Source organism: Magnolia sinica, chromosome 3 (assembly GCF_029962835.1).
Source record: "Magnolia sinica isolate HGM2019 chromosome 3, MsV1, whole genome shotgun sequence".
In the NCBI taxonomy this organism is placed as follows: Eukaryota; Viridiplantae; Streptophyta; class Magnoliopsida; order Magnoliales; family Magnoliaceae; genus Magnolia; species Magnolia sinica.
In genome coordinates this window covers 23,881,365-23,902,985 of record NC_080575.1, presented here as the reverse complement: position 1 = coordinate 23,902,985, position 21,621 = coordinate 23,881,365, and the positions used below count along the sequence as shown (strand labels likewise).

Below are 21,621 nucleotides of genomic sequence, written 5' to 3'. Positions count from 1 at the left end.
CATTGTGCTTTGATGTTTTGGGGACCTGTTACACCATTTATTCATTTTTGAAGGATGTACACGTGTTTTGCTATTTTTAAAAAAATCATTTTCTATTTGTTCATGTGGTTGCCCTTACATAATGTGCATCGTCTCAACCATTGTTTAAGGTCTCTATTTTGTTTAATTATTTTCTTTCATTGATGTAGGTGAGACCTGAAATAATTAGTTGGTCACCTCGGATAATCGTCTTACATAATTTTTTGAGTATGGAGGTATAAATAATCTATCCTTATAGTCTCGTTCTTCATATAAATGTTTATGGTAATATTATTTAGAAGAGGCTTAGTTATGGCATGATATCATTCTCAATGGAAGTATTATAAGTAGGGAATGTTGCTAGTTGATGATGCATATAGTGATTTCTTACATGGTGTTTATATAATATATGTCATGTGTGCACCTAGAGATTTGTGTGTGTGTTTATTGATTTTTATGTGCATATTATCCATTTTGGCCTCCCCATCAATGAGCTTTTCTTCATTCTCAATCTACTCTAGATCTATCATGGTAACAAAGCTAGGATTCTAGCTTATTGGGTTGTTTGAGAAGAAGGATAACCATATTCTTTAAACTTTGAGATCTTTTTGATTACATGCAATAGTTCCCACTCAATTTTGAAACCTAGATGCTACAAAGGATGGCTCAATAACTTTGTCCACGGGAGTTTCCAAAGGTTTTGCATTTTGCATTTTGAACTGCCCTAAAATATTCTTCTATATGAATGGCATGTGAAAAGGCCAACTTGGAATGTTCTTGATTATTTTAATGGCAAGGATAAAATCATAAAATTGGCTTTCCCAAGATCTTTTATCTAAAAGTTTGCGGATAGACTATATTTTGGTGGATAGTAACAAACTCATGTTTTTTGCCATCTAGTAAGATAACGTCTACATAGAGGGATAGTGTCAGAAAAGATCTACAAGACCACATGGCATAGACACAATGGTTCTCGCCTGTGATGAATCCAAAAGAGGTGACAATTAAGTGGAACCTCACGTACCATTGTCGTGAAGATTTCTTCAATTGGTAGTTGGTTTTTAACATCTGCATATTTTATTGGAGTTTCTTTATCTAAGATCTTGTAGGATGTTGCATATGAGTTTTATCTAGGTCATTATTGAGGAACAAAGTCTTTACGTCCATCTGATATAGTTACAAATCAAGACATGTAACGATGGACAAGGTCATGCAGATCTAGGAGTACTTTGCCACAAGTGATCTCCTCCTAATCTACGCCGTCAATTTGGGTCCCTTGGAGATTGATGCATTTTGTACTCATCCACTGTGCCATCTGCCTTTCTTTTTTATTTTTAATAACCATTTGCTCACATTCACCATCCAAGTGGGTGGAATGATAGAGCTTTTGGACATGATTTATTTCATGGAAACGATAGAGCTTTTGGAGAAACATTGCTCGCTCTGGCTCACTGACATCAATAGGAATGCTCCCAGTTGATGAGGATATTATGTCATGTACACCCTTACGTACATATCAGAGGAGGAGGCGGGTCGTACCACTTTCCCTGTGGCTAGGCGAGTACCCGTGATCGTGCAAAAGACCCCATGTGCATGTGCGAGCATCTGGAAGACCCCACAATGGGAAGATGCACATGGGCTGCTTTGTGGAGTGATCCAGACCGTTGGATAGGAGGGACACGACGATCAGGCCATTGGATCACATGGATCATATGATCAGGCCATCGATCATTGATCGTCCACATCAGTTTTAGACTTTATCATATTTTAGGATTTAGTTTTTGATTATTTTATATTTGGACACATTATGAGTGTTTTAGTTGATTTTATTTAGGCTAAGCTTATTTTCGTTAAAGTTCACATGATAAGGAGATTTTTGTAATTTTTGAAACTTCTTGGATTTATAAAAAGAGGAGATGGTGTGGGGATAGATGGAGACCTCCCACCTCCGTTGATGAAGATTAGCCTCGCACTAATCTTCCTTCCAAATCGCATGGAAGTATTTTCAAATCACATGAAGATGGGAAAAGAAAGCAAGAGCTTTTCTCTTTTTTATCACGAAATTCAATTAGGGAGAGGTCGCACGTCCTCCTCTTTTTATAGATCCAAGAAGTCTCAAAAATTATAAAAACCCCCCTATCTTGTGAACTTTAACGAAAATAGCCTTAGCCTAAATAAAATCAACTAAAACACTCATAATGTGTCCAAATATAAACTAATCAAAAACTAAATCCTAAAATATGATAAAGTCTAAAACTGATGTGGACGATCAACGATCGATGGGCCGATCATATGATCCATGCGATCCAATGGCCTGATCGTCGCGTCCCTCCGATCCAACGGTCTGGATCACTCCATAAAGCAACTCATGTGCATCTTCCCAATGTGGGGTCTTCTAAATGCTCACACATGCACATGAGGTCTTCTGCATGATCACAAGTACTCGCCTAGCCACGGGGAAAGTGGTGCAGCCCGCCTCCTCTGATATGTACGTAAGGGTGTATGTGACGTGATGTCTTCATCAACTCTCCTCGGCTGAGAAGAGTTCGCCTTTGGCGGACTAAAACTCCTATAACGCTCCAAAATGTCTGGATCTAAATGCTGTAGCTCGTCCTTTGTAATCTACGTACTGTTGGAGATTGGTCTGTGCTTCCACTTGACAAGGAATTTCTGAAATCCTCCATATCAAGTGGAAACTGCTTGTGTATCCAGTATGTCTTTTATCTGTTCACTTTGAGCAGGCAAGGAAGGTAAAGGTGGTAAGGGCTTGGATGATTGGTTAGGTAAGGGCCATGGATTCGGGACTAGGTCATGGTCTGTGGGAGGGTCTATGGATGGATCAAAAGCTGAAGTAGCAGGACCCTCGTATTGTACTAGATATTCCACATTAAAAGTAGAACTAATTCCCATGGAAGGTCTATTACATACGCATTAGGACCTAGTTTCTGCATTATTTTGTATGGTCCTGCGCTATGCACTTGTAGCTTTTTAATGGCCCCATGTGGGAACCGCTCAGGCCTCGTGCAAACTATGACACAATCTCCTACTTGGAATTCATGAAACCTGCAATGAGAATTAGCAAACGCTTTGTTTTTTTCATTACTTACATTAATTCGCTTCCTGACCTCACTATGCAACTCATGTATATGACGTGCAAACATATGTGTGGACTAAGATGGCCTATGGGACACAGACATAGGTATGAGATCTATAGGTTTCCTAGGTTTGTAACCATGCACAACCTTAAATGGACTCATGCTTATGGACCTATTGATGAAACTATTGTATGCTAACTCGGCTATAGGCAAAACGGTATCCCAAGTTTGGACGTGATCACCTACAAGACATCTAAGCAGATTTCCAAGATTCCTATTGACAACTTCAGTTTGATCATCTCCACTTTTCTTCCTCATCCAGGTATTTTCTTCAGATTCTTAATTCTCCCATCCCAAACCTTCGTCTTCTACCAAACCCAACTTTTCCATACCCATCCACAATCCAAACCCTAATCGACCTAAACCCATCCTCCCATGCTACACGTGTGACCGTATGGCCACACACGTGAAACCCACCTGCCCCTTTTGGTTTCCCACCATCATTATATCAAAATCCCTTTCTTCCATCCCCGAAACCCTAACCCTAAACCTAAATTTCCTAAATTTCCTATTTTCCCAAATTACCAAAATCCTAAATTTTACCCTAGGTTGTATAAGGTTTCCTATTTTGAAATAGACTATATCCTATGCTAATTGGATGTCCCTACATCCATTACATCCGAGTTTCGTTTTATTTAATGATCTTATATTACGATGTTCATAGCTTAAGCCAGGATTACACTTGATTTTCTTTTGATTTTCATGATATTTGTGATGGATAAAGCGACGTTTGTGTTTTTTAATTAAATATCTTAATTTGGTTATCTGATCTCACATATTACTTAGTTCATGAATCAGTCCTACATCACCAGTATTGTCTAATTATGGGACGGTTGTTATAAACAGTATCAATGATAGTTGAGCTCTTGCTCATTAAGCCACACCAACAGTATCAATGGTAGTTGAGCTCTTGCTCATTAAGCCACACCAACAGTATCAATGGTTGTTGAGTTCTCTTCAAGATAGTTTGGGTTGTGCGATGCTCAACATCTGATTTCTTAGGCTCTTGTATGTGGGTGTAGTGGTTCTAAAAGGAAAGTATTATGGAGGTCAGTGTCGCTCACTGGGTTTTGGTTGATTTGGGTTGAGCGCAATAACTGATTGTTTCCATAACAGGTTGTCTCCTCTGGCTGAGGTATTTTTGAAGGCAAAATGGCTGGTGGTGGAATGGGACAAGTTTTCTTATGTTTTTGCCACTTCCTCATTGGATTCTTTCTAGGTTGGGGAGAGGATTCTTTGTTGTACTAATCCATTGATTCCTCATCACCGGATCTCCAGTTGTTGTCTTCTTGTTTCCTTAAATAAACTTTTAGTTACCCTTCCAAAGGAAAGTTGGGTTAAGAATTTATTTGAAAGAGATTGAAACATGTTTGCAAAAATAATTGAGAAGGATACATGTCTGGGGAGTTTGTCTGTCTACTGGATCATGGAATCAACTCTCTAAGCACAGGGCTGCATAAACCTCGACAAAATGGTATCGCTAAATGAGATAATGAATCATCACTTGAGGTTATTCATGCTCTGCTTATAGAGATGAAGGGATTTAAACATTTCTGGCCTAAATCTAGTTTAACTTGAGCTATATTGAGGACCTATCTTCTTGTTGGAAACTTTTCAACTCGGTTTTTTCAATCCATTTATTCTGTATCCAAGATGCCTGTAAGAGGAATTTTACCATGCAGGTTGCTGCATAGAAGTTCTATGTAGCTCCCTCATGGTACTCGTGGCAAACATTTCTGGCAATCAGGATTATTAATCTAGTGGGCCACCATGTGGATAGCCAAGAGGCTGAAAATCACAATGAGAGGAAAGCTTTGATGACCAATTTATTGTGATTTTTTGTTGGGTGAATGTGGACCTTTGCTCTAACCCCTGATTTTTGAGATATGGCCCATCCACATGGTGGCTACCAGAATAATTGTTCCGATTGTGGGACATGTTTGCCACATGTATTTTGACAAGAGAGCTGCCATTGTTCTTCCCGATATTATTTGTATCTCTAGCTTGGCGATATTGATAATGTTGGTAGTATCAGAAATTTCAGGTATTGACGATATATTGCATGAAGTATCGTCAATATTTTTGATTATGTAAATACCAGGTGTCACTTATATTGCCAACGTATCAATGTAGCACCAATATTTTCGATTGTGTAAATTCCATTTGTCACTTATATTGCCAATGTATCGGCGATATGTTGGTAATATCTCCAATGTATCAATATCACCAAAAATATGTTTTTACTTACAAAAAAAAAAAAATCCATTTCAAATTTTTTTTAATAGGTACATGGTTGTATGATGAAATGCATGTATGTATGGATGGATGCCTCGTGGATGTCTGGATGGATGGATGGATGGATCATGCATGTGTGTTTGTATGCATATATGTGCATGCATGGATGGATGGTTGGATGTATGGATGGATCCACCATTTTCCCCATGTTTTCCCAATGTTTCCTTGAGTCAACAATACATGCTTTTAGGCCCCGTTAAAGGGAAACTTATTATTTGATTCCTAAATATGCAAATATGCATCTTTTTTGCTATTGTTTGATTCTTAAATATGCAAATATGTGTATCTTAGCATCTCCTAAGGTATTATTGAAAAATTCCACCATTTTCTCCATGTTTCTCTAATGTTTCCCTGAGTTAGTGTTTCATGCTTTTAGACCCCCATTATTGATAAACTTATTATGTATGCATCTTTTTTGCAATTATTGATAAACTTATTATGTATGCATCTTTTTTGCAATTATTTGATTCGTAAGTATGCAAATATGTGTATTTTAGCATTTCCTGAAGTTTCAATGAGAAATTCCACTATTTCGTTGTGTTTCCCCCTAGTCAGTGATACATTCTGGGTATCAGCAATAATATCGGTGATATTGATACATGTTTCCCTATCCCCAGCCAGCAACACATGTAATGATATCGATATTAAGAACACTACTCCTAACTAATGCAGTTCTTGGTCTTCATTGCACATGACCAAACCATCTAAGTCTACTTTCCCTAATCCTATTACCTATAGGTGGTACTCCTAAGTCCCCCTAAATGCATTCATATGTAATTCTAACCTTCCTCGTCTTACTACTCATCCATCTCAACATCCTTATTTCAGCAACACTCACCTATGAATTGTTGGACATGGGTAACCACTAGTGGGTGGATCCCACGCAAGTTTATCTCAGTATGTCCTCTTTTCGTTTTCTCATGAATGCTTAAATTTGAGAATTGAATTCTAACATTTGAATTTAGAAATGAATTCAAAGTTGAATTCAATTGTAGATGAGATTGAGATAGGGTGAAATTTGACGAGAAAGGATCCCAACCTCATCCAAGCTCCTTGACCCTTTCCTTTAAATAGGGATGGGGATCCCTCGTAGATGGCATTTAGTAATTCAGAGTTTTATAGAGAGTTTTATATCTAATCTGTCTATCTGACCCATCTTATTAACGATCCAATCCATTGATCATAATCCAGGGCAATCTTAATCATAGAATCAAATGGGTGATCAAATCTCTTTGCTCCCATAGTGGTTAGCCAAACCAATGGATGAGCACCGTCCATCTTAGGCTTTTGTGAAAGTCCCAAGATCGTGTAGGCCATCAGATCCTGTGGGACCGCCCATTCGGGCCGTCTTTTAGTGGTATCGGAGCCATGCCCTCAACCCAACACCCATGCCCAAATCTAAAGCCCATATTCCTCTTTCTTCTTCATCATCTCTCTCACTTAGGGTTTGAAGAAACTCATCTACCATGGGTGGCAGTGATGGCTGATTAGAGAGAGGGGGGGGGGGGTTGTTCGATAGTGGTCAATGGCGGTGACTGGTGCTAATGGCCACCATTGCTATTGCTGATGCTCCCTTTATATTGATTTTATTTTATTTATTTCTCTCAAATACACTATTCTGCATCTCCTATTCTCATCAATCATTCATCTTTCTAACGTAGCCTTATTTTGGTATTTCTCTTAAAAATCCACAGATGATGATGAATATATGATAAAAAAAAAAGACCTAATAAATAATAAGATTTTAGATTTAATTGTAAAACATGTACTTACCTCAACGTGATTTATCCATTTGATTGGAGATATGCCGTTAGATCACTCTGATGGATGGTCTACACGATCTTGTAACCTTCACAAAAGTCAAAGATGGATCGTGCATGTCTAGTCGTCCACCTAACCACTACGGGAGCAAAGAGTTTTGATCACCCATTTGATTTTACGATTAAGATAGCCGTGAATTATGATCAATGGCTTTGATTGTTAATAGGGTGGTCCAGATGAACAGATTGGATATGAAACTCTCTTTGTTTTCTTAGAATTACTGGATGCCGTCTACGAGGGATCCCCATCCCTATTTAAAGGGAAGGGTTGAGGAGTTTGGATGAGGTTGGGAGTTATCCTGTCTCATCTAATTTTACCTTATCTCAGTATCATTTACAACTGAATTCAACTTTGAATTCATTTCTAAATTCAAATGTTAGAATTTAACTTTCAAATTTAAACAGTCGAGCGAAAACGGAAAGATGGTATACGGAGAGAAACTTGCATGGGACATACCTATTAGTGGTTGCCCACAGTGGGCCCCATGGGGCCATGTCCAACATCTTCCACTCATTCACGTTGTGGTATGGGCACAATATAGATTGTCCATATAGTTTGTCTCATAATAAACAAAATAAAAAAACACAACCAAAAGAATTAGAGTGACCAGCTGGAACACCGTTGTCTTTTCATAGGTGTTTGTGTACTAAGTGACAACATAAGTAGCACTTAATAACTCAAGTTGTGCGTTGTTTGTTCGCATGACCACACCAGATCGAGTTGACTTCTGATCTGGAGTACTCGGCCAACATATGCACTTTTCCAACTTATAGAGTTATTCTGAAAACTTGGTTTTTTGCATACATTGATTTGAATCATTTTAAAGTAATATTATAATAATATATATTTTTGAAAAGAATATTGTTTGCAAAAAAATTCTTGTAAAAAACTTGATACTACCAGCGGATAAGTCTTCCAGTGCGTATTTATAGTTCTAGAAACTTAGTGTAGCTGTCATGGGATCTTCCCCACATAGATGTGTAATTTGAAATTTATCAAGTTGCTTTCCTAGTTTAACCGAGTCTGACCAATTAAGGGCCATTCGTCACCATACACTAAAGTAATGACACTCAATCTCATCTTCTTATATACAAGAGGAAGGTAGCTAAGGACACAAAGAGTCACCTAAAAGACTAAGTACTTGCATGTTGCATTGATTAGATCGAATCAAAGCAATTTGTATATAGGTCCAAGCACGTGGCTATAATCCACGTCATAAAGTAGAAAATACTAGGCATATTTTGGGCCTACAATATGTAGGTCGTCTCACATGAGGTATGACTCATCTCATATCCTCACAACCTAGCTTTTATTCAGGCCATAATATTGATTGTATAGAAGAGCAATGGAGTCATTATATTATTTTACTTGATCAGTCTCATTTTCAATCTTTTAGGATTGAAGGTGGATATAACTCACTCGTATCCTCATCCTCTATTCTTTACAATAGAGGGTAGTTCACACCTCAATTTACGAACATCATTCCGATCATACCTCTCTTGTACATTCAGGTTGGTCAAACCTGCGAGTGGGTGACCGGCCTGCTGACAAAGATAGAGATCCTACACAATCTCAAGACAAATGCTGATGATCTACATACCTAGTCAAGATAGTTCTCTGTACTGAATAAAAAGAATGTATTATTGATTAATGAAAGATAAAAGGTGCATGCTACAACAATATCATTCATGCCCTCCTCAATCCCATGTACCTGACGTGAACTTGGAATAGGTCTCTAGTCATAGGCTTCGTCATGTGATCAACCAACATTTCCTTAGTGGGAATGTAGCTGAGGGTGACCTTATCTCTCACTTGATCAAAGACGTAATTATACTTGATCTCAATGTGCTTGGACTTTTGGTGGTATTTGGGGTCCTTTGCCAAGGTAATGGCAAATGTGCTTGGACCATCCATCCGGTCTGTCTTTCATGAACATGTTGATCATCATGTTTATTTGCCTATGAGTTATACTTTCCTTGCCCTTTGGCACTAGCATTAATCTATCCAATATCCACTCGGGTAAAACTTAAGTAGCACACCTTGGGGTTAAGTTGTTAACGACATGGTTGCCTAACCATTCAAAAAGGGAAAAAAGAAGAAGAAGAAGAAGAAGATTGTCTCACTGTTACTTCCTTATCACCTGGGCCCATCTTCCCTTTACCTTCTTCCATTTGAACATCCTCTTCCCGACCTATTAAGGAAACTAGATCATAGGTCAAAGAAAACTAGCATACTATCAAGCACTGCATAATAAGGAAATAACAGGGACAGCAGCACCACCACCAACAATAACGACAACAACAACAACAATAGCAGCAGCAGCAACCTAGACCATACCTCTTTGAAGCAGTGGAAGTTCCTTCTCATCATCCTCAAGCCTAATAATCTTTCTATTGCAATGTTTATATCTTAATTTCAAATGCCATCATGTTAGTTCCAAATTCATTTGCTATCTGTTTATCAATTTCTAGCACTGAAAGAAATTTGGCTGAAAGTGTCCAATTCCATAGAATATATGACCGTTGGACTGACTACATGGTTATTAGATTTTCACACGTCATAGTTCATTTATTCAGATTACCAGTGCCTGTTTGCTGCTTCCGAACAGTCCGACATATTTCCTTTTTATGTCATTAGCTTTTGAATGATGTTTATACAAAACACCTTTCATTCTTGTTGGTTTGGAGAACCAATGTACAAATGCTTTGGAACACATGGAATGACTTGCGAATTTGCACGGTAGGAATTCGGAAACTCATCCATTTGGTGTTCCTTAAAGTTAGAGGCTTTTATTTGTAATTGAACTGTGAAGTTGAATTAGAAAATTTTAATTCTTATTAGCTGTTGCAGGAATGTGATTATCTTAGAGCCATTGCACGACCTCGTCTTCAGGTTTCCACTGTGGTGGATGTCAAAACTGGGAAGGCATGTATGCCAATATCTTACCCACTGTTCCTAAAACAACTAGTATTTGATGCTTCTCTAGCTTCTTTTCTCTTTCATACAAAGATTCAGTTTGGTGTCCTTATCTCCGGTTAATGACTTTTCAAAGCCAATTCGTTGGTTTCTCTAGATGAATGGTTTTTGCAACGATTGCATATTTCTATCAGGTTCTCCAATAACATGCTAGGTTTAGTCTCAAGAAAATCTTACGAACCAATTGTCGCATTGTTATTATAAGTTTGAGAGAGAACATAACATCTCAAAACATAAAGATATTTCTTAATTTTGATATTTATCCAGTGCAGAATCCATGAACCCCAAGGTGTGGAGTTCTTCACCCTGTAGATTTGAGGTGTGGCATCCTTCTGCTCTGAAGAAATTGGGTTGGTGAAAATGCTGTTGATTGTGTGCTTTGTTGGGGTTTACAGTAATGATGACGTCTAGCCAAAACATTCAACATTATAGAAAGAACAATGAAAACATATTAACTCTTTTAACCTTTGGGCCCTTCTAGGTCAGGTGTCTAACCTACATTGCTCACTGGAGCTGGAACCCCTACTAGTTGTGATGGGGAAGGGAGAACTATGCATGCTCTCATGGACTTTATATAGAGACAGTCAAGCATGAAACTGCCAAATTGAACCTTATAAACTATCACATGTGGATGTAGCTCCTAGAACTCTATAACAAATGCATGAATAACGTGCAAGATGATGATTGTTTGAATTTGAAGGGTTAACATGTGTATTGAAAGAAACTTTCCAGATGCTTTAAGTATGTAGGAGTAGTTCATGAATGATTTGTATGACTTTGAAATGGTCAGTGCACGCAAACTGGTCCATGAAACTCTTCTATTACTGTATTCTTAGGGCCTGTTTGGACAGTGGTATTAAGTTGTATTAAATGGGATTGCATTACTAATCCCACTTTGAAATTCGGGATGGCATGTTTGGAAGGAGTGTGAGATGGGATTAAAATTAACTTTGTAGGCTTTGGAAAATGAGCCTTGTGTTGGAAAGTGTGAGATGATCCCACAAATGATGGATTTTTGTTGCATCCAAGTTCGATCCAAATGCAATTTGAAAGTAAATCTTAGGATTTATTTTTTAATGCATACATTCCAAACACAGTATTAGAAAACATGGGATAAACCCGATCCAGGGACGATACCTTACACATGCATTTATTGTAACTTTTGCAATTCCATCGACCTTAATCCCACCTAATACAGCTAGCCAAACAGGCCCCTAGTTAGCTGAAGGCAAGAAAAATGCTAATCTTAGTCATCGATTTTTTGAGTTTCTATGATGCACAAACTAATCTGCCACAAATTATTTCACATATATAAACTGCCACATCTTTACTCTCTTTACTAATTTAGACTTTTATTATTATCCATCGACTCTAGGACGTAAAGAGAATTCATCTACTTCACATGGACGTTGTTATCTTATTTGTTTACACATGTCATGTCATCAAACATGGGTAAATGTTTCTGACATTATCAAAGTTGGTTGATTTGATTCAAATGTGCTGATCATTATGAGCAATTTTGATGACATGTGCTAGTAGCTTCCGAGGGACAAGGACAAGGATTAAACCAAAAAGGGGTTTTCAAGAGCAATGCTAAGCCTCCATGTGGCTAATTATTTTATGCTTTCTTGTTAACTTGCAATATTTTCCCATAATTCCATCTAATCAATCAAATTAAATGAAGTGTGTTTTTACTCTAATAGTAGTTAATTCTGCTACTGCAGTCTCAATTAATGTCTATGTCTTTGTCATGCTTTAATATTAAAGTACCGGGTTTTCATGATTCCTTCAAAAGCATCCTTGATTATACATATTGGCTCAGCAAACATTGAAAATTGATAACCTGGACAACCAATGCTGCCACACATCGTAGAGCCAGAACTCACGGAGTAGACAATGCCCCAAAAAAGAAAAAAGAAAAAAAAGGGGAAGAAGAATTTTCTCAGTTAGTAGTGCATTCCAGAGTGGGCCCAATCCACTATTGTGAAAGCCCAAGCCTCCAAGAGGGGCCATAAGTCTAGAACACAAATTTTGTTGGATCAAGATAAACTGATTTCTGCAGTTTAGATGGAACTAAACAGAAGTCATGAATGTGTTGCCGTGGCACAAAAGTGATGCACCCTTTAGCTATTACAATGTAATCATGGAATGAGGTTTTAGGGTGAGCTAACATGGGTCTTGGGCTATCAATTAGGCTATTGGTTCAAGTTCTTCAAAACACAAGTGGTCCTTACGTGGAAATTGGAAATTGGAAATAAATGGTGAAGACCATGTTTCAAGTAAGGATAGTGGTATACTGGCTGATAACCTCTTTAACCGTTGGTGTGGCATACTGGGAGCTAGTATTTCTGTTAAACTTAACAGTTCATCAGGCTAGATAGAACCTCATTGCATATTTAAAACATGTTTTTCCTCTCAAATTTTGTTGATTTTTGTATTCTCAGTGCTCCACGTGATAGTATTTAATTGTTTCACATATATTTTTATCTCCAGGGAATTAAGAGTGATGTTCGGACAAGCTCTGGTATGTTTTTGAGTTCTGAAGAACGGAAATATCCACTAGTAAAGGTTTGTCTGTCTCAGCTTTTCCTCCACTTTGGGCATGAAACCATGCACATCACTTTTATTAGGAAGCCTTTCAAACTGTAAATATCTATAATTCAGTAATTTGAATTGCTCAAAACAAAGGCTTGTCTGTTTATTACTCTAGAGGCAGTGTCTCTTGATTAGGCCGATTCCAACAAACATCCTATAGGTTCTCATGGTTGTTGAATTATTCTTGGGAGTGTGGGATGTATTATTAACAAGTCCACCATTTCCTATGAATTTGTCATACCCAGATATTTTGTGTTGGATGGTAGGTTATGAAGTAGAGTTTCTAAAGGTAGCAAATGGTGTTTTTGCATTCTTTTGTTATTGGCTTTTGCATTTTTTTTAAAGTCGGGTTTGAGCCTGTGGCTCAATGGTAGACATGGCATGTTTCGGCATTGATGCCTTGGGGTCGAGATGAGTTTTGCCATTAAAGTTTTGTTTTTTAGCCGTTTGTTCCCTTATTTTTGGCCACCTTTTGCATGGTACTGTGACAAGTGAATGGAATATAGAATATGATGTGCATGTGAATTTAGAGATTGGAATTCTCAATAAAGAGATTCAATACCTTAGAGTGATAGAGAAATGTTTTTACGATGAGCACATTGTACAAAATCTATGCAGTTTTATCCTCACAGTGCACTTGGCAAATATGGATGGTGTTCAAGGCTGTCGATCTAGTAGCTCACCACTTGGATGGGCTAGAGGCCAATCTGCAGTGATTGGGCAACTTAAAACCATGTGGTTGTATTATTCCTGTTGTATGTCTTGAGCAACCATTCCTGAAGGCTTATACTTGCCCTTCGTGGGTATGCCTTGTTTTTCGACCATCTTGGATTGATCCTGAACCAAGATTATCAACAATCATAGGGAGAGGAATGAATCATCAACAAGAGCAATTGTTGTCCTGTGAAGAGAAGGTAAATTCTCAAAGAAAGTAATATCTTTAGATGCGTACCTTATTTCTCGTCACTGGACAATAACACTTGTGCTCCTTCTGAGCATTGGAGTATCCTAAGAAAACATATTTTGTAGATTGTGGGTGGTGGGCCCAAGGGCATGAATAAAACACATGCATTCAAAAACTTTCAGAGAAATAAAAAAGGAAAAATCAGGTTTTAAAAGTTTTGAAGGGTCACTACCATCTAGAACAGGAGTTGAATGAGATCTCCTTCCTCCAAATAGATTTTAGGAACCAACATCCCTATCAAGATTGATATTTTGACCTTCGATAAATAATGATTGATTTACTCTTCCTACATTTCCTTGGGGGTGGATAACTGGATATAGTTAAGAGGTCTCCAGTTTTATTCCGTGTTCAACAAAATAACTCTTAACATCATGATGTGGATATTCCATTCCCTAGCATTGCCTGAGCAGAAATTTTTTGTTTGTGTCCAACTGAGTTTGGACCATTTTGTGAACATTTTAACAATTGATACCACTTCATCCTTGCTTTTCATGAGATAAATCCATCCAAACCTCGAATAATCATCAATATGTGAAATGAAATACTTGTAACTAGATGCCAACAATTGGGGTAGGTCCCAACACATCAAAGTGGATAAGATATTAAGGACCAGGACTTCTCTTATTACGTAAAGGGCAAGTTCTACAATGTTTGGACACTTGATGGGCTTTATTTACATGGAAAATCAAACTCATTTATGAATATATTTGGAACTATTAGCTGAAGACCTGTGACTTAAGAGAGTATGCCATGGATATCTTGCTCTTTATTGCCAGTATTTTTCTTAGAAACAAAAGCAAAAGATATGTTCTCTATGTTGAACAAGTACAGCCCATTTTCTTCATGACCACCACCAATCCTCTACATTATCAGGTCCTGGATAAAACAATGAGAAGGATAGCCTGTGACACTGCAATTTAGTTGTTTATTTATAGTACTCACAGTTAACAGATTTGGTGGAAAGGTAGGAACATGCACAACAGATGGTATTGACAATGATTGAGAAAGTTGATGGGTCCTTTTTCCAATGGCTCCATCGGCAAGTTTAATGGCACTAAAGTATGAAACAACACCATCATTCTTACCAATCATATGATCAAAGGCCCCTAAGGGCCTGCTTGGCGCGTAGGAATAGATGAGAGTAGGTGGGGGTGGCTTTGTGAAACCCATGGATTTTAGCTTGGGCCTGTTTGGGACTGACGTTGGAAGTGGGTTTGTAGGGTCTTCTTGGAAGTAGCACTGGCTTACTTGGGGTTTTGTGTGGCTAGTGGTCGGTGCTAGGTGGACCCCACCATAATATATGTGTTTTATCTATTCCGTCCATCCATTTTGAAATATAATGTTAGGACTTGATCCCAAAAATGAGGTAGATACAAATCTCAGGTGGACCACACCGTGGGAAAACAGTAGTGATTGAATTACACCATTAAAAACCTCCTAAGGCCAACTGTGCAGTCCACTTGAGATTTGGATCAAACTCATTTCTGGGCTCATACCATAAAATGACATGGAAGAATGGGTGGACGGCATGGATGAAACACATACATCATGGTGGGGCCCACAAAGCACGGACTAGGAGTTGTTAAAACCCTTCTATCCCATGCCATCCAAACACCATGACAAAGGATCCCATGGAATTACAAAACCCATGGTGTTGTAAGACAATTCCCTGACAAAGCACATCATTACATTTTTTTTAACCCATCCCTCCTAATGCAATCTATTCCCACCGTCCAAACACTCCCTAATCAATGATCCTAGACATGGAAGAATGAAATCGAGACTGAGAGACATGATTAGCAATTATAGAGATATGTGGTTGCTCATTTGGAGTTACGGTGTGAAGAGAAGCCTTAATGGAAACTGGTTGTTGCTGAAGATCATTGATGACTTTATCTCTTGGGTTTTTCGTAAAATGTTTTAAAGACAGTAGCGGGGGTTGGCCATAGCATTCTCTAGCTTTGGACCTAGATGAGGATTTAATTCCCAGTATTGCTCCCTAAGATGTATGTGCTTCTTGCAATGATTATGTCGAAGTTTGTATTTTGTCTGCAAATGAAAAAGGAGCGTGACTTTATATCCCTTCCCGGAATCACTGTTTGGATGGTTTAGAATTGATAACTAGAACAAATCTCTCAAGGTGAATAGAATTATGTCCCCCGGTAGTGGCTCATTGACTAGCCTCTCCTTGAGTGGAATGGTGGAACAGGATTCTTGTAGTTGGCCTCAATTAGTTGGGTAAGGCTTACATGATGATAATGATGATGAGTAGCTCGCTTACTGGCCTCTCTGATGTAATTATAAACTGGTTCAAGGAAAGGGAGAAATTCCTTCCAACCATCATTCGGAGTATCCCTGATATTATCGAAATATCCCTGATATTATCCGTATCTCCAGCTCGGCGATATCTATAACACTGTTAGTGATACCGATAGAAATGGTAGTATTGGAAATTCTAGGTATCGACAATACAGGTATCGACAATATATCTCTAAGTATAGCCAATGTATCGATGTTGCCAAGTATAGCCAATGTGTCAATATTGCTAATGTATCGCCAATATTTTTGACTGTGTAAATTGCGGGCATCACATGTATCACCAATGTAAATTCTAGGTGTCACTTGTATCACCAATTTATTGGTGATATTTTGATAATATTGCCAATGTATCAAATTTGTTTATTAAAAAAGAAAAAATTCATTTCAAAATTTTTATGGGTGCATGGTTGTATTCAGTGTTCAAATTGTTGACGATAATATTGATAATATCTCGATATTACCGTTATTGCAACATGGGCGATATCAAGACCAAAATCTATCGTTTCCTTTTCAGTTGTCGATGATTTCTCAGTGAAATATCATGTGTTGTTGATATTCTGAAATATCAATGGATGTTTGGATGGATAGATGGGATGGTTGGATGGATAGATGGAATGGATGGGATGGTTGGGCTTGTTTCTTCCGACAAACATGCTTTTTGGCCCCCATTAAATGGAAACTTATTGTGTATATATTCTTTTTACAAATTTTTTATTCCTAAATATGCAAATATGTGTATTTTAACATGTCCTAAAGTTTCACTGAAAAATTCCACCGTTTTCCCCATGTTTCCCCACATTTCTAGTTAATGGTGATATCAATATTGTTTTTGTATCCCCGGCCAGTGAAACTTGTAGCGATACCTATACTTTGAACACTGCTTCGAAGTACTTGTACTCTTTGCAAGTCAAAATTGGGATGCAATCTAGCCAATAATTGGAAGATCCTTTGTTGTTCTGTTTGCTTCTTACTATCTTGAAAGGTACAAGCAATGGGCTAACGACAATCTAATTCTTCCCACTTATGTTTCATTGTTGCAAAAATTCTTCACCCAACATCTCACATCACTACATGTTCATTATTTCAAGGTGTAGCTGATAAACAGGAGTCATATCCACCCCTTGAAAATATGCATAGCAAAATTGTCTCATTTCTCATTTGCAGTCCTTAGGACTAATAATCCATGGTTGATGTTGGTTGCATCGAGTGACGCAGCCATGAAATTACTGGCAAGTTGTCTCCTTCCAGTCATCATGGGATGTATCATCTACTGCTGGCTTCTTGTTCTCAGATATAAACCCCCCCCCCCCCCCCCCCCCTCCATTTTTATTTTTTATAACTTCCAATAATCATCTTCGTGGATGGATTTGACACCATTGTGACCATTATTCTAGGATGATCATGTTGACTATTCTCCATTGACACCTGACCTTGTCACCACTTTTGATACTATCCGCCATTCATCAAGTTTGATTTAACATTAACAAGATAACATTGCAGAAAGCTATGAGTGGGTTACAATCGATCCAAATATGCTATGGAGGACCCTGCAGTCCAAATGGGAAGTAGGAGACTAGTAATGGCCTTATCATGGTCGTCAAGGACTGCAAGTGGCTTGGAAGGGGCTGTTGGTGATTGACAGTGGCTCTGTTGAGGCTACCAGTGGCTAATGATGGCCCTGTTAGTGCCGCTGGTGGCCTGTAAGAGGCTATCGGTGACTGATGGTGGCTTTTTTTGATGCAGGACAATTATCCACTTACTCTAAAAGCTCGAACTATTAGAGTATGGCGAATAAAAGAAAAGAAGAAGAGATTAAGAGGTGAAAAGTTGTTGAGTTAACTTGCTCACAAGTCACACCCCTAAAACTATTATTCATATCCACTTAACCCTAAACACCAGGTTACTAAGGTGTACAACAGGAGTGCATGACCCACACATATTCATTAATTAATGCATACAGGAGTACAACCCACAAATATTCATCAATTACTTTGTTTTAGGTACACGTTCCTTTTTTTTAGGAGGCAAAAAACACATGCTCCATTAATGAAAGTTCATTCTTAAGAGGAAAATGAGGCACAAAGTTCCTGAATAGATTGGTTCCCTCATGCTATTTCCTAAGGGCGTGTTTGGATACATGGAATCCAAAGCGAACAGAAACTGGATACCCTTGACAAGGTAGCAGTGGGTATTTGGATAGATGGATTTTGCAAAGTAATCATTGGCCTTATCCACAGGATTTTCTGGCGTAAGATACAAGGTGACCTCCAATGAATCTGGGATTTCTGCTTACTTATCCGAACAAGATCCCTAAAAAATGGAATCCCTTTCCTTGACAATGTTTACGGAGATAATCATTACTTCTCATATCCCGGCCTTGGATTCCTCGTATCCAAATATGCCCTGTCCTATTCTGGCAGATAAATGCACTCTCTCAGAAAATCTCACATCTCTTAGGATTGGAAAATTATATTAGGTTAGCAATCCATGAACCTAAAGTACAAGAGTGCAAAGATACCTTTTTAATACACCATCATCTAAAAGTTTAACCATGTATTTGGTTGGGTGAAGTTTCCATCTTTGTTTCTTTATTGTTCTTTCTCGTTCTTTCTTTTTGTCATTCCAAATATTTGATATCTCTAAACAGCCTTAGCTTGGGATGTTAAACTTCAGTTCACAAAAACTTTTCCATTCGAATATGCAGTTTTGTTGTTTTTGACATGGTGAAAGCTATTTTAACATTGTGATTTTCTTCCTTGTGCCCTACTGTTTTGAACGTAGGCAATTGAAAAACGAATTTCTGTCTTTTCTCAAATACCAGTGGAGAACGGAGAGCTCATTCAAGTTCTGCGGTAGAACCTCTAACATGTCTTCTTTTTTTTTTTTGGAAATTGCAATTTATGAAAATGATGGCTTAGTTCTATTATGAAAGCTAACATTTTCAGAAACACAGGTATGAGAAGAATCAATTTTATAGGCCACATCATGACTATTTTGCTGACACTGTAAGTTGAAGTCTGTTTTATACTGCCTCTATCACAACTCCGCATTTTGAAGTTATGCTCAGGTCTAGTTGTACTCGAACCGTTCTGATTGTAGGTAGCTAAAAGCTTTTCAAATCCTTCCAAATGCAGTTTAACTTGAAACGTGGAGGTCAACGAATAGCAACAATGCTCATGTATTTAAGCGACAATGTTGTGGGAGGTGAAACGTATTTTCCTATGGTTAGTTTATTCACTGAATCTAACGCTTTTTTCTTATTGTTGCCATTTAACTTTAAAATATGAATGCTTCTTTTTATTCATCAGAATCACTTTCTGATTCTGTGGGCTTATGTGAACTCTGGTGTTTAATTATTTTTTCAATAGGTAAAGTATGGATTCAAACTAAAACTTGACTGAGATCCCCACCTGATTACAATTTACAATACTCAAACCTCACCATAAGTAGCTGAATTGCACTTTTATCGTTTGCTTATTTAGTATGTGGTTTAGAACGAATATGTGGCCCACCCCTCAGGGAACTTCTATAAGGGCATGTTTGGATTACCAAACACCATGGTAATGTAATGCATTTGTAGTGGCCATGCGGTATTCTCCCAACAGATACTGAGTACACTCTGACAATTTTCAGGATTTACAACGTTTGGATATTGGGATAGTAACCTCCATAAAAGGCTGGCAGCCGAATATTGCCGCATGGAAATTGACCGAATATATTGGCATCATTTAAGATTGTTACAGATTCTACAAAACCAGTGCACGTCCATGTATGCAACCATAGAATGTACACATTTGGAAACTGGAAGTCCCACCTTACATGATGAATACATTACGAAAGAGACATTCTGCCTAACTGTAGGTAATCCTTTGTTCTGTGTAACACAATCAATTTCTAACACATTAGAATTTCTCGTAGAGGAAGGGTACTTGCACCCACGAGCGCTTCACAATCACATGGACCATCTCGCACAACAGGTCAACAACCATCATGTAGGTGTAGTAGAGCATACTTCTCTCAATGAACAAAACCTCATTAAAAAAAAAAAGAATTCTGATAGAAATTTCATGATATTTGGTGCAACCAAACACAATATAAAATAATACAAAAAATAGGGCAAAGATTAACTATAAAGATAATGAAAGAGTAACAGAGTTGGTTTAATATAGTTACTTTTACTAGTTTTACTAAGATCGCTGAAAAGATAAACTGATTTTTATTGAAAAATAGAAAAATATAACAAATCATAGAAAACGTAAATTGATTTTATTTATTTATTTATTATTATTATTTATTTATTTATTGTGAAAAATAGCTTGTAGAGTAATATAGCGCGCGGTTTATGTAAATTAGCATGTAGCCAGGCTAGACGTGACATAAGCTATTTTCATAAGCAGTGTAGCATTAGTCTAAGCTACACTACCTAGCGTAAGCTACATGCTACATTGCGTAGCTATTTAAAACACTCGTTAGAACATAGGTAACTAATTTTGGTCATGAGTAAGACGAATACCATATTCAGCCCAAACTAATGGGGGGTTTTTGGCTTAAGGCCAGCAATCCATCCAGGTAGGGCCCTATTGTTGATGGATGGTGCTGTTCTCCATGCTATAATCCCAGCCAAAAGATAGTTGGCCTGCAAATGGATGGTTACTATATGCTAGTCAACCAATATAGGTTGGGTTCACCTACGTTCAGGGTAGCTCAGCGATCCAACGAAACCTGGACTTTCTGTAACCTTTAATTAGCAGATTGTGGAAACCTTTCTTTTGGAAAAAGAGAAACGGAGAGAAAAATAAATCTAACCAATGCATTACTATTTTCGATGGACCTAAATATCCTTGAAATGATCATTTCAGTATCAGTTCATTGAGCAAAGTTTTATTTTCACTTCTTGAAATATGTGTCTCACCTTTTTAAATTTCTCTGTAACTTGGAACTTGCCTTGCATCGAGCTATATTATTCACTAGATCAGCATGTGCATATAGTTTTCAATGGAGCTGCTGTTGATTCAGGTTTTCTTTATATTGTGTGTGGTCAGGCAGGAGATGGAGAATGCAGTTGTGGAGGGAAAATGGTGAAAGGAATGTGCGTACAACCAACTAAAGGAGATGCAGTGCTGTTTTGGAGCATGGTTTGCTTCTTCCTCCCCTTTCTTTGATAATATAATGTCAGTTAGAGAAGCAACCTGCAGTTTTTGGAACATAAAAAAGGAAGTTTAACAATGGTTGGGCCAAACTCCTAGTTTTTGTTTGGGCCAGCATTTCACACTGATGGGTCCCATCTTTTGTATCTAGATTGTTCATTGCATGATCCATCCTGAAGTGAGTGGACCAAAAATGCCATCCACTGAACTATCCTAGAAATGAAATCAGTTACCTTCTCTTTTCATATGGATCATTGGCTGTTTTCATTTAACCATTCATTTGCAGGCCAGTAATCTGGTGGATATTGTCCAAGTAGGGGGTTCTTCGCAG

The 21,621-nt window shown here is 37.9% G+C and overlaps 1 protein-coding gene across 2 annotated transcripts in view; it reads left to right on the top strand.

Annotated features, from left to right (window-relative positions):
* LOC131239710 (prolyl 4-hydroxylase 1) overlaps nt 1–21,621 on the top strand; it is a 41,199-nt gene that overhangs the window by 19,158 nt on the left and 420 nt on the right. The window contains exons 4-10 of one of the 2 annotated variants that reach the window (XM_058237546.1): nt 189–254; nt 10,140–10,214; nt 12,759–12,833; nt 18,925–18,995; nt 19,097–19,148; nt 19,278–19,367; nt 21,186–21,278. In XM_058237546.1, coding sequence (XP_058093529.1) covers nt 189–254; nt 10,140–10,214; nt 12,759–12,833; nt 18,925–18,995; nt 19,097–19,148; nt 19,278–19,367; nt 21,186–21,278 — 522 coding nt within the window. The remainder of the gene's footprint in view (nt 1–188; nt 255–10,139; nt 10,215–12,758; nt 12,834–18,924; nt 18,996–19,096; nt 19,149–19,277; nt 19,368–21,185; nt 21,279–21,621) is intronic. The other variant, XM_058237547.1, reaches the window with a different exon arrangement.